Source organism: Oncorhynchus mykiss, chromosome 18 (assembly GCF_013265735.2).
Source record: "Oncorhynchus mykiss isolate Arlee chromosome 18, USDA_OmykA_1.1, whole genome shotgun sequence".
In the NCBI taxonomy this organism is placed as follows: Eukaryota; Metazoa; Chordata; class Actinopteri; order Salmoniformes; family Salmonidae; genus Oncorhynchus; species Oncorhynchus mykiss.
Window position 1 is genome coordinate 65,798,761 of NC_048582.1, and position 13,547 is coordinate 65,812,307.

General features: G+C 48.0%; 1 protein-coding gene across 1 annotated transcript; it reads left to right on the top strand.

The window, feature by feature from the left end:
* Positions 1-1,262: 1,262 nt before the first annotated feature.
* tmem200b (transmembrane protein 200B) lies at positions 1,263-12,870 on the top strand. Its single transcript, XM_036953550.1, has 2 exons — positions 1,263-1,650; positions 10,852-12,870. Exon 2 carries the CDS (start codon positions 10,884-10,886, stop codon positions 12,237-12,239), a length of 1,356 nt encoding a protein of 451 aa, XP_036809445.1. The 5' UTR covers positions 1,263-1,650; positions 10,852-10,883; the 3' UTR covers positions 12,240-12,870.
* Positions 12,871-13,547: the final 677 nt, after the last annotated feature.

A 13,547-nucleotide genomic window follows, 5' to 3' on the forward strand; every position in this document is an offset into this window, starting at 1 on the left:
GGTACTGAGATTAGTACTGTTGGAACCAACCTCTCTCTGCTCCAGGGCGGAGTACGTGTTCCTCCACTCAGCACATGACACCGTGAACCAGAGAAACGCTACACCACTATAGGGGCAACAAGAATGTCTGTTTATAGAGTCCCACAGTTGGGAGTCATAATACCATAACACCTAGCGGTCATTAAGGGAAATGGTTCCAATTGTTTCTCCACCATTCATTGTTCCCATGGGGGATTTTAGAAACACTTTAAATAAGGGCTGTGTTTCATGTAGGTTTAACTTGGCGTGGTGGTTTTATAACCGTGTAAATCTCTCTAGAACGAGCTGACTTCAACGTATTTACCCCCCCCCCCCCCCCAAAAAAAAATGAAATACTAATGTGACTATCATTAATAAATTATAGATGCCACTGCCGACTCAGTTAATCCAGAGATTGATTATCTAAAATGTAGTAATGAATAAATAGGCTCAATTTCTTTAAGTGGACAATTCTGTGAACTGTTTGGTGCAAGTTTTAAAATTGACAAAATACCTGTTAGCAAATTTGTCAGAACTGATGTGCAGGAATTTGTAGTTTTGCATGGTCTACTTTGATGCTAATTAGCATTTTTGAATCGGAGTAAATAAAGACTAATATATTAAAGTCACCTTCTCCGAGAGAGATTTACATGGTTATCAATACATCACGCCAGGGTAAGCCTACATGAAACACAGCCCTTATTTTAAGTGTTTCTAAAAATCCTCTGGAATGGTGGGAAAACGATTGGAACCATTTCCCTGTTTGACCTCTCGGTTTTATGGGTATTATGACATCTCCACGGTGGGGCTCTATGGTGGACCATAAAGGTTTGGGGTATGTGCCCCTGTTTATCCACAAGATGGCAGTAGTAATTTGACTCCTGTATTCATGCTAACATAAATGCCCTCACTAGCAATGGTAATTAGCAATGAGTAACCATGGGAATAAAATATATTCCCTTCCAATGTTTTGGTTTCAATTATCACATCAATTGCAGCAATTAAAGTTAATTACAAAAAGTTGTAGGGCCATACTAAATTGGCATATTTATCTGATCGAATTACCAGGCACAACAACTTGACCACCAATTTATAAATGAGTTTAGCCTTCCATATTTAAATATTTTTGAGACCACTTCTAATGGTTGGCTACGATTAAGATCGTCGGTCAGTCAGTCAACAGTGCGCATATGGAATAATCCTTCAAGAGCAGCCTGCTCCACTGCTCCATTTCCACGGGAAGTGCAGTGCGCATAGCATCACGGCTGGAGAAGGAATGGAAGCGTGAAAGAAAAGTAGAGGTGGGAATGTTCGGTCTGTCTTGTGAGGAGGGCGGCCACATGTAGCGTCATTTTTGGCTAATGCTTTTGAAAATGCATTTTTTTTTCTCCCCAGTAACGAACGACAAGGATATCTAGAAAACGTATTGAATAAGAGATAGAGTTTATAGGAGACGGCGAGCAGCAGAACCACACTCATCCTTGATCCTTCCGTTTTGGTTTAAATTATAGGCAAATTTAATTGCCTCTTCACGGACAAGATCCTAAGGCTACATGACAGAACAAACCAAACGATACTGTATCGATATGTGTCGGGGGACAATGAATATAACCGAAGAATTCTGCGTCAAAGGCAAGTAGGCTATAACTTTCCCCGGTATAAACATTCAAAAGTAGGCTATCATCACTCAACTGGTTGTGGAAAGATTATTGTTACAGTGTTGCGGAATCTTTGGAGGAGAGCGCCAACTTCAGACAATTCACGTTAAATGTAGACTTTTCTGGTAGGTCAGAAGGAAAATATTATATTTTGCCACCGTGCACCTACTGAAGTTCGAGACAATCAGTGAAACTGTCACTGTCTGGTTTCCCCTCACCCATTAGCCTATTTCAACTGTATGATATTTGGGAGATTTGATCTGTAATTTAGAGGAAATAAAAACAAGATTACATTTTTCCCCGCAAACCCTGACCAGTGCACAATGAGACTGGGCAATGGACTGAAGGAATGTAGCAGCGCTCCATCGTTTTCTCCCCCGTAGCCTGCTATGACGCGACCGATATAAAACCGTTATTTGCAAGGGGGTTGGATATCTGTAACATGATCCCAATATGGGTCTTCAAGGTATATTGTACTCAATTTATTATACAGTTAATTGATAAAGTAGTCGAGTATTATATAGTTCATTTGGAGTGCGCATAATAGCGTTTTGCTCGCAAAATTTGTAAGCTAATCAGTGCAGATAAAAAAATAATATAATAACGGAAAGATATTGCAAGCACGACGCATGGACCTACTCCTAAATAGTATGTGGACCTCTTTTGCATAGTCAATGAGCTTGGCAATCATCAAAATAATTATTTACCGTGCGTCATACATGCCTAGGAACAGGATTCAGTAGAAGAATATTGCCCTGAGTGTTTTGTCGATTACCAAGAGGGGAATTAAGAGAAACAGTAAAAACGCAGAAACGGTCACGTGACTTACATTTTGAGAGTGGACTGTCAAAGGTACGTTCTTATTCTATCCCTGCTATAAGAGACTGTCTGTCTTGGGACCAAAGTCACTTTACCTGATAATTATATAACTTAATACATCTCTTATATAATTTAAACAAAATATTAAGTTTATTCCACTGTCATGTGGTACTGCTTGTTCCTGACTCATTAAAAGTGAGAGTGGAAAAAACAGCTAGCAAATGAAAGGTGAGGTCTGGTTTGCCTCACTCATTTATGATCAGTGGCCATATGAGCAGAGGGATAGTTCTTGCTCCAGGCAGCCAGGCAACAAGAGGGAATGTTTTTGCTCCAGGTAGCCAGGCAACTAGAGGGAATGTTCTTGCTCCAGGCAACCAGGCAACAAGAGGGAATGTTTTTGCTCCAGGTAGCCAGGCAACTAGAGGGAATGTTTTTGCTCCAGGCAACCAGGCAACAAGAGGGAATGTTCTTGCTCCAGGTAGCCAGGCAACTAGAGGGAATGTTTTTGCTCCAGGTAGCCAGGCATCTAGAGGGCATATTCTTGCTCCAGGTAGCCAGGCAACTAGAGGGAATGTTCTTGCTCCAGGTAGCCAGGCAACTAGAGGGAATGTTTTTGCTCCAGGTAGCCAGGCAACTAGAGGGAATGTTCTTGCTCCAGGTAGCCAGGCAACTAGAGGGAATGTTTTTGCTCCAGGTAGCCAGGCATCTAGAGGGCATATTCTTGCTCCAGGTAGCCAGGCAACTAGAGGGAATGTTTTTGCTCCAGGTAGCCAGGCAACTAGAGTGAATGTTTTTGCTCCAGGTAGCCAGGCAACTAGAGTGAATGTTTTTGCTCCAGGTAGCCAGGCAACTAGAGGGAATGTTCTTGCTCCAGGTAGCCAGGCAACTAGAGGGAATGATTTTGCTCCAGGTAGCCAGGCAACTATAGTGAATGTTCTTTCTCCACGCAGCCAGGGAACTATTCTCAGTGAGAGTGGAATTAGCAGCCGTACATGATTTTAAAGCTGCTATATGTACACTTTTGGGCAACCAGACCAAATTCACATAGACATGTTAGTTATAGATCTTCTCATTGAACGCACGTCTAAGAAGCGGTAGAGCTATTCTATGTGCTCCATTTCTACAATTCCCGTCCTAATGTTTTGTTTTTGCGTCATTTACTTTGGGTTTTGTCCACCAGATTCAAACAGCTGAAAATACAATATTTTTGCTTCTGGAAAATATATTTCACAGAGTTTTAGATGGTACAATGGTGCTCTAAACTATACTTGCTTGTTTTGTCACATAAACTGAAATTAGGTGAACTATTAGAATTTTAACAACCAGGAAATGGTGGAGCGATTTCTGCATAGTGCATCTTTAACTATCCAGATCACCCAGATGGCATTTGAACTTGTAACTCTCTGGTCTGGACACAAGTTCAACTCATTTTACACAATGGTTGTTTTTCTACACAAAAACAATATTAGGCCCTACACAAACATTGTGGAAACAATGATTTTGTAGACATCTTGGTTCATACCAAAGTCTCCGTTGCATCACAATGATTGTGTCAAATGTGTTGCACATCCTGAGTGTGCACAGGGCCTTAATGTGTTGTGCATCAGTTGTACAATCTGAGTGTGCACAGGGCCTTAATGTGTTGTGCATCAGTTGTACAATCTGAGTGTGCACAGGGCCTTAATGTGTTGTGCATCAGTTGTACAATCTGAGTGTGCACAGGGCCTTAATGTGTTGTGCATCAGTTGTACAATCTGAGTGTGCACAGGGCCTTAATGTGTTGTGCATCAGTTGTACAATCTGAGTGTGCACAGGGCCTAAATTGATAATTGAAAACTGAATTCTGATCCACATCTCTGACTGAACTGAATTGCTGTTTTGTTGTGTCCCAAATTGCACCCTATTCCATTTATAGTGCATTAGGGTGCCATTTAGGATGTAGTGGCTGTCAAAACCAGCCCTGCGTCTCCACTGAGGTCAAATAAGCCAAACTAAATGAGGATGGGATTCAAAGTAGTGTTGTAAATTACATGCCACAGTAGGGACTACCCTCGCTCTGAAGACTCCAGTACTCTCGCTCTGAGAGTCCAGTACTCTCGCTCTGAGAGTCCAGTACTCTCGCTCTGAGAGTCCAGTACTCTCGCTCTGAGAGTCCAGTACCCTCGCTCTGAGAGCCCAGTACCCTCGCTCTGAGAGTCCAGTACCCCCGCTCTGAGACTCCATATCAATGGGACTGCAGTAGAAAGAGTCACAAGTTTTAAGTTCCTCGGTGTCCACATCACAAAAGACTTGTCATGTACCGACAATACCACCACTCTTGTCAACAGGGCGCAACACCGTCTCTACTTCCTAAGGCGGCTGAAGAAATTCAGCATGTCACCCCGGTCCTCTCCAAATACTACCACTGCGCCATTGAGAGTCTCCTGACCGGTTGCATCACGGCCTGGTACGGGAATTATTAATTCCACGACCGCAAGTCCCTCCAGTGAGTGGTGAAGATAGCCCAGGACATCACTGGGACTGTGCTCCCACCCACCCAGGACATCACTGGGACCGTGCTCCCACCCACCCAGGACATCACTGGGACCGTGCTCCCACCCACCCAGGACATCACTGGGACCGTGCTCCCACTCACCCAGGACATCACTGGGACCGTGCTCCCACCCATACAGGACATCACTGGGACCGTGCTCCCACCCACCCAGGACATCACTGGGACCGTGCTCCCACCCACACAGGACATCACTGGGACCGTGCTCCCACCCACCCAGGACATCACTGGGACCGTGCTCCCACCCACCCAGGACATCTAATCATAACGATGCCTGAGGAAGTCCCGCAGCATCATCAAGGACCCTTCACACCACAGCCACGAGCTGTTCTCTCCATTACTGTCAGACAGACAGTATCGGAGCATGATGTCTCATACCAACAGGCTCAGAGACAGTTTCTATCTACAAGCCTTCAGACTGCTGAACACTTGAACTGGAAATACACAGACACACACACATACACATTCATGCTACACACACACACATACACATTCATGCTACACACACACACACATCACAACTGCTGTTACCAGACTCTGCCACTTCATTTACATATAGTTTATGACTAAAGAAGTCCTTTGGGAGACCAGTACGGAGCCTATGAAGTTGTGCCGGGTTTCATCATTCATTCTAAACCATATCTAAAGTGCTTTGATGAACTCAAGCCAAAGGATGTGGCCCCGTGGCCCCCGTCTGTCTCTGTGTATGAATATTTACCTAACAGTGGAAAAGACATGTCTTCGCCATGTGCCAGTTCCACCATTTCAGTCCAGCGTTGCTGTTTTTCTCTGTGTTATCTGGCCACAGTGAGGCTGAGTCCAAACGACACCCTATAAAGCGTGTTTGCTTGCGGTCCTAAAAAAAAAAAAAAATGGAAACGAGTTACCTCTGGTTTGTTTAGCCATTCCTATGGGGAAAAGGAATGAGGAAAGAATGGGGTTTTTTGGGATAAACTTAGAAAATAAGGTCTGAGGTTAACACGGGCTTAGGAAATCTTAGACGTTTTGTTCTATGAGACCATATCAGTCACGTAACATGACTTTTATGGACAATGAAGTCTTTTTGTGTTGTTTTTTTTAATGACAAAAATGCCTCAAAATTCACAAAAAGTGACGTTAGCTGATGAAGATGATCTCATAAAACAAAACGAATAAGATCTAATTTTCGGAGTTCATCCCAAAAAACCCACAAAGACTCTATTTTCATTTCCCATAGGCTTTGTCCAATGAACCATGAAGGAGTTGGTGCCTACAAAAAGGAGTTGGTGCCTACAATAAGGAGTTGGTGCCTACAAAAAGGAGTTGGTGCCTACAATAAGGAGTTGGTGCCTACAATAAGGAGTTGGTGCCTACAATAAGGAGTTGGTGCCTACAATAAGGAGTTGGTGCCTACAAAAAGGAGTTGGTGCCTACAATAAGGAGTTGGTGCCTACAATAAGGAGTTGGTGCCTACAATAAGGAGTTGGTGCCTACAATAAGGAGTTGGTGCCTACAAAATGGAGTTGGTGCCTACAAAAAGGAGTTGGTGCCTACAAAAAGGAGTTGGTGCCTACAATAAGGAGTTGGTGCCTACAATAAGGAGTTGGTGCCTACAATAAGGAGTTGGTGCCTACAATAAGGAGTTGGTGCCTACAATAAGGAGTTGGTGCCTACAAAATGGAGTTGGTGCCTACAATAAGGAGTTGGTGCCTACAATAAGGAGTTGGTGCCTACAATAAGGAGTTGGTGCCTACAATAAGGAGTTGGTGCCTACAATAAGGAGTTGGTGCCTACAAAATGGAGTTGGTGCCTACAAAAAGGAGTTGGTGCCTACAAAAAGGAGTTGGTGCCTACAATAAGGAGTTGGTGCCTACAATAAGGAGTTGGTGCCTACAAAATGGAGTTGGTGCCTACAATAAGGAGTTGGTGCCTACAATAAGGAGTTGGTGCCTACAATAAGGAGTTGGTGCCTACAAAATGGAGTTGGTGCCTACAAAATGGAGTTGGTGCCGACAATAAGGAGTTGGTGCCGACAATAAGGAGTTGGTGCCGACAATAAGGAGTTGGTGCCTACAATAAGGAGTTGGTGCCTACAAAAAGGAGTTGGTGCCTACAAAAAGGAGTTACTACAAAAGAGCCATTACTATTGCTCTCTATTCACTGTACAGGGCTCTGTATGAAACACACTGTATGGAATACGGTAAGATTTGGGATGCCGAAGATTTTTTGTTAAATGAACAGGACATGTTGATTATGTGACAAAGGAATTAACGTTTTTCTTATTTTTGTTGTATTTTTTTGGTATTTTACCCCCTTTTTTCTCTCCAATTTCGATCTGGTCTCATCGCTGCAACTCCCCAACGGGCTCGGGATGCGAAGGTCGAGTCATGCGTTCTCCGAAACATGACCCGCCAAATCATGCTTCTTAACACCCACCCTCTTAACCCGGAAGCCAGCCGCATCAATGTGTCGGAGGAAACACTGTTCACCTGACGGACTGAGGTCAGCCTGCAGGCGCCTGGCTCGCCACAAGGAGTCGCTAGAGCACGAAGAGCCAAGTAAAGCCCCCCCGGCCAAACCCTCCCCTAACCCGGACAACGCTGGGCCAAACCCTCCCCTAACCCGGACGACGCTGAGCCAAACCCTCCCCTAACCCGGACGACGCTGGGCCAAACCCTCCCCTAACCCGGACGACGCTGGGCCAAACCCTCCCCTACCCCGGACGACGCTGGGCCAAACCCTCCCCTAACCCGGACGCCGCTGGGCCAAACCCTCCCCTACCCCGGACGACGCTGGGCCAAACCCTCCCCTAACCCGGACGACGCTGGGCCAAACCCTCCCCTAACCCGGACGACGCTGGGCCAAACCCTCCCCTAACCCGGACGACGCTGGGCCAAACCCTCCCCTAACCCGGACGACGCTGGGCCAAACCCTCCCCTAACCCGGACGACGCTGGGCCAAACCCTCCCCTAACCCGGACGACGCTGGGCCAAACCCTCCCCTAACCCGGACGACGCTGGGCCAAACCCTCCCCTAACCCGGACGACGCTGGGCCAAACCCTCCCCTAACCCGGACGACGCTGGGCCAAACCCTCCCCTAACCCGGACGACGCTGGGCCAAACCCTCCCCTAACCCGGACAATGCTGGGCCAAACCCTCCCCTAACCCGGACAACGCTGGTCCAGTTATGTGCTCCCGTTCACATCTGGTTGTCATACAGCCCGGGATCGAACCCAGGTCTGTAGTGACTCCTCTAGCTCTGCGATGCAGTACCTTAGACCGCTGCCCCACTAAGGTCTGTAGTGACTCCTCTAGCTCAGTGATGCAGTACCTTAGACCGCTGCTCCACTCGGGAGGCCCAAGGAATCAATGTTTAAAAAATGTACTTGACTTTCATGTGTTTTGAGTGTTATCAGATCATCTTGGTACTAGAGACACTAGGTTTTAAAAGAATTGTTGCTTAGCAGCTTAATTGCAGCTAAAGCGTTTTAAGCTGTTTCACCTTGTTTATGGTCATGTGTGCACTCAAGTAGAACGCCACGTGAGAGAGTGTTTTCCCCGGGTTTTGTTTGTACCTTTACAATTTACAAGCTCGCCAACGACATGAAAGGTTTGGAACGGTTTGTTTCAAAATAGTTATCTAACTTTAATGATTTTCTGTGAAGATTAAAATGGAGAAAAAAATAAGGTTGCTGTGATGCAAAACGTGGTAATAAATCTGTCAATCTCCAAAGGAATAAAAACATTAACGAAATACCTTTTATCATCTCCCTCTTAGATAAAACATTTTGAACAAAGTGTTTCAACAGGGAAACATTTGGTTGTGTGACATATCAAAAACCCGAGAAGCTGTTTTTACAGTAGAACAAAAGAGCAACAATGTTTCTGCAGTATGAAAGTGAGAACAGAACCTACGATCCTCGTCTCTACGAGGATAAGGAGTTTATTGTTTACAGGATACAGTGCAGTTTCCGCAGTATGAAAGTGAGAACAGAACCTACGATCCTCGTCTCTACGAGGATAAGGAGTTCATTGTTTACAGGATACAGTGCAGTTTCCGCAGTATGAAAGTGAGAACAGAACCTACGATCCTCGTCTCTACGAGGATAAGGAGTTCATTGTTTACAGGATACAGTGCAGTTTCCGCAGTATGAAAGTGAGAACAGAACCTACGATCCTCGTCTCTACGAGGATAAGGAGTTCATTGTTTACAGGATACAGTGCAGCTTCCGCAGTATGAAAGTGAGAACAGAACCTACGATCCTCGTCTCTACGAGGATAAGGAGTTTATTGTTTACAGGATACAGTGCAGTTTCCGCAGTATGAAAGTGAGAACAGAACCTACGATCCTCGTCTCTACGAGGATAAGGAGTTCATTGTTTACAGGATACAGTGCAGTTTCCGCAGTATGAAAGTGAGAACAGAACCTACGATCCTCGTCTCTACGAGGATAAGGAGTTCATTGTTTACAGGATACAGTGCAGTTTCCGCAGTATGAAAGTGAGAACAGAACCTACGATCCTCGTCTCTACGAGGATAAAGAGTTCATTGTTTACAGGATACAGTGCAGCTTCCGCAGTATGAAAGTGAGAACAGAACCTACGATCCTCGTCTCTACGAGGATAAGGAGTTCATTGTTTACAGGATACAGTGCAGTTTCCGCAGTATGAAAGTGAGAACAGAACCTACGATCCTCGTCTCTACGAGGATAAGGAGTTCATTGTTTACAGGATACAGTGCAGTTTCCGCAGTATGAAAGTGAGAACAGAACCTACGATCATCGTCTCTACGAGGATAAGGAGTTCATTGTTTACAGGATACAGTGCAGTTTCCGCAGTATGAAAGTGAGAACAGAACCTACGATCCTCGTCTCTACGAGGATAAGGAGTTCATTGTTTACAGGATACAGTGCAGCTTCCGCAGTATGAAAGTGAGAACAGAACCTACGATCCTCGGTGGGTGGGAGGGAGGGAGGGTGGGTGGGAGGGAGAGGGTGGTTGGGTGGGAGGGAGGGAGGGAGGGAGAGGGTGGGTGAGAGGGAGGGTGGGTGGGAGGGAGAGGGTGGGTGGGAGGGAGGGAGGGGGTGAGAGGGAGGGTGGGTGGGAGGGAGAGGGTGGTTGGGTGGGAGGGAGGGTGGGTGGGAGGGAGAGGGTGGTTGGGTGGGAGGGAGGGAGGGTGGGAGGGAGAGGGTGGGTGGGAGGGAGGGAGGGGGTGAGAGGGAGGGTGGGTGGGAGGGAGAGGGTGGTTGGGTGGGAGGGAGGGAGGGAGGGAGGGAGGGAGGGAGGGAGAGGGTGGGAGGGAGGGAGGGTGGGTGGGTGGGAGGGAGAGGGTGGGAGGGAGGGAGGGAGGGGGTGAGAGGGAGGGAGAGGGTGGGAGGGAGGGAGGGAGAGGGTGGGTGGGAGGGAGGGGGTGAGAGGGAGGGTGGGTGGGAGGGAGAGGGTGGGTGGGTGGGAGGGAGGGAGAGGGTGGGAGGGAGGGAGGGAGGGAGGGAGGGGGTGAGAGGGAGGGAGAGGGAGGTTGGGTGGGAGGGAGGGAGAGTGGGTGAGAGGGAGTGTGGGTGGGTGGGAGGAAGGGAGAGTGTGGGTGGGTGGGTGGGAGGAAGGGAGGGAGGGAGAGTGGGTGAGAGGGAGGGTGGGTGGGTGTGAGGAAGGGAGAGTGTGGGTGGGTGGGTGGGTGGGAGGGAGGGAGGGAGGGAGAGAGTGGGTGAGAGGGAGGCTGAGAGGGAGGGAGGGAGGGAGGTGAACAATATCAACAACAGTATAAAACTATACAGGAAGCAGAAGCCACGTTAGTAGTCTCTTCTATTAACCTGCTGTTCTTCCACAGTGTTCCGATAGGGCGCTGGACCGAGTCGCACCATGAAGACCCAGAAGGCAGGGGCCCCCGGGGGCCCAACGCCAAGCTCTCCTTCCCCACGCCAACGGATGTCTGGTTTCAGCCTGCGGGGCCGGAAGAAGAAGGATGGCCTGATCCAAGGCAAGCTGCGGATCCGCTCTGTGCCAGGAGCCTTCCTAGTGCTGGGGGTCATTGTGGTGGTGGTGGGCACGGCTCTGGCAGTGGCTGGGTACTGGCCCTACCGGTCCCACCGATCATCACAGCTCCTTGGACTTGGACAACAAGGCTCTGGTTCTGTGGACAGAGCAGCAGGAGGTAGAGGTAAGGGTGTCTCTGAGCCCCAGTCATCCGGTTGGAACCTGGGGGCTAAGAGACTCCTGACCACGGCCAGTCTGATCCACAGTGAGCGGATGAAGCTCCTGGGACCAGTCATCATGGGCGTGGGGCTGTTCATCCTCATCTGTGCCAACACGGTGCTGTACGAGAACCGCGACAGGGAGACCCAGATGCTGCTGGCCCAGATGCAGAGCGTCATCTGTTCGGTGTCGGCGGCCGTGCCCTCGGCCGACCTCTCAGACATGTCAGCAGCCAACTCCATGGCCAAACACTACCAGTGGGTGAGCAGTCTGCCTGCCACCCACCTTAACATCCTCTGTCTGCAGCAGCTGGCCAGCTCAGAGCCCCTGCTGCAGACGACCAGAGACAGCAGGGAGGAGGAGGAGAGGGCTGACTATACGTACCAGCAGGCCACCGTACAGACGGAGGCTCTACACCACCAGGAGTCAGCCTCCACCCCTTCCCTCCACTCCTCCCATTCCAACTCCTGCAACTCCAGCAAGACGGACTTCAACACGCTGTGGGGCGGTGGTGAGCCAGGCGTAGGGGGCTCCAGCCCAGACCCCCAGCCCGCTCACCTCTTTAAGCTCCACAACTGTCTGGTGTCAGCCAGCTCCATGTCCACTCTGGGAGGGGACGACTGGGAGAGGTCGGAGGTCACAGCCATGCTTCCCAGGCGCTCCTACAGTCTTAGCTACAGGACTAACCCAGGCCCCCACGGGCCCCAGACTGTAATACGTCTACAGGAAGGGGCCATGCGACCCGGGGGACCTGGGGCGGACCCACAGATAGTGCAGCACAAGCCCCCGCGGAGGGAACGCAGCTTGGACGTGTGTGTGAACATGGTTGGATGTGTGGAGACCCCGGAGCTCACCCCCGTAGAGGAACAGAAGCATCGCAGCTGGCCCCGGTTAGACCTGGGCTGTGCCCGCAGGTACCTGAAGCTGGACAATAAGGAGGACTCGGTGGACAGACTGCTAGACCAGTTGGAGCAGCAGTGTTCTCAGTGGGATAAGAGTTTCGGCTCAGGGCCTTTCCAATGAGACCCAGTAAGGGCCCCATATCAGGGTCCTCTGTCTGTTTGTTAAAAGCAGCTTATGAAGAAAGATCCTCACGGATGCTGATATATCGACGACCAGGAGTAGGAGCTTTTTCCGTTGGATTATAACTCTGTTTTCACTGACTCCTGAAACCGAGAAACTCTTTTATTGTACGACACCGAATTCCTCTCCACGGCGTCGAGCAGCTTCCACATCTGAAGATACAAACCTTTTAGAAACCTTGTTACTCGGACTTCCCGTGGCGTGGATATATAAACACAAGTGTCGGAGGACTGCAGACCAATTGGATCGGCTTGGCAGACGTTCTGTTTCAAGAGGGGAACAATACTCCATACTGTCAAAGACATTTCCCAGTCTGTTTACTGGGTGGCAGTTAGGCCTTGACACTTGGCAACACTGAAGGAATCAATTTGTCTTTCATTGCCAAGGCGTTGCTTGTTTCCAGGACACAACAAGCACATCCGAATGTTGGAGGTGGAAAACGCATTCTAACGAGGGACTGTCTTCACTGTGTAATCTAGTTAAAAACCAAACTACTCAAATCTGTCGGCGAGCCTCAGATGTGCTTCTGATAACAGCTAGTAAAATAAAACACATGTTCCATAGACCAAAACAAGTGCATGATGATAGAGATGTCATGTGTAATCTACATCTACATAGTTATGCAGAATAATGCTTTAATTGGCTGTGGAGCAGATAAACACATAGTTAATGATAGGTTGATAACACTTTATTTGAAGGTTACCTACATAAAGACTTCATTACACATTCATAAACAGTACATAAGCATTGATTAAGTATTATGTAGTGCTTGTTAATGGGTTATGTAGGGCTTATGAATGGGTTATGTAGGGCTTATGAATGGGTTATGTAGGGCTTATGAATGGGTTATGTAGGGCTTATGAATGGGTAATGTAGGGCTTATGAATGGGTAATAAATCCCTTCACGTACTATGTTGTCCGTTTGCTGTCCTTCTCCTGGTTATTACCAAGGTTGTGTCCCAAATTACACCCTATTCCCTATATAGTGCACTACTCTTGACCTGCACTCATAGGGCTCTGGTCAAAAGTAGTGGTCTGTATAGGGCAGGGCTCTCCAACCCTGTTCCTAGAGAGTTACCATCCAGTAGGTTTTAACTACAACCCTGTTCCTGGAGAGATACCCTCCAGTAGGTTTTAACTCCAACCCTGTTCCTGGAGAGTTACCATCCAGTAGGTTTTAACTCCAACCCTGTTCCTGGAGAGTTACCATCCAGTAGGTTTTAACTCCAACCCTGTTCCTGGAGAGTT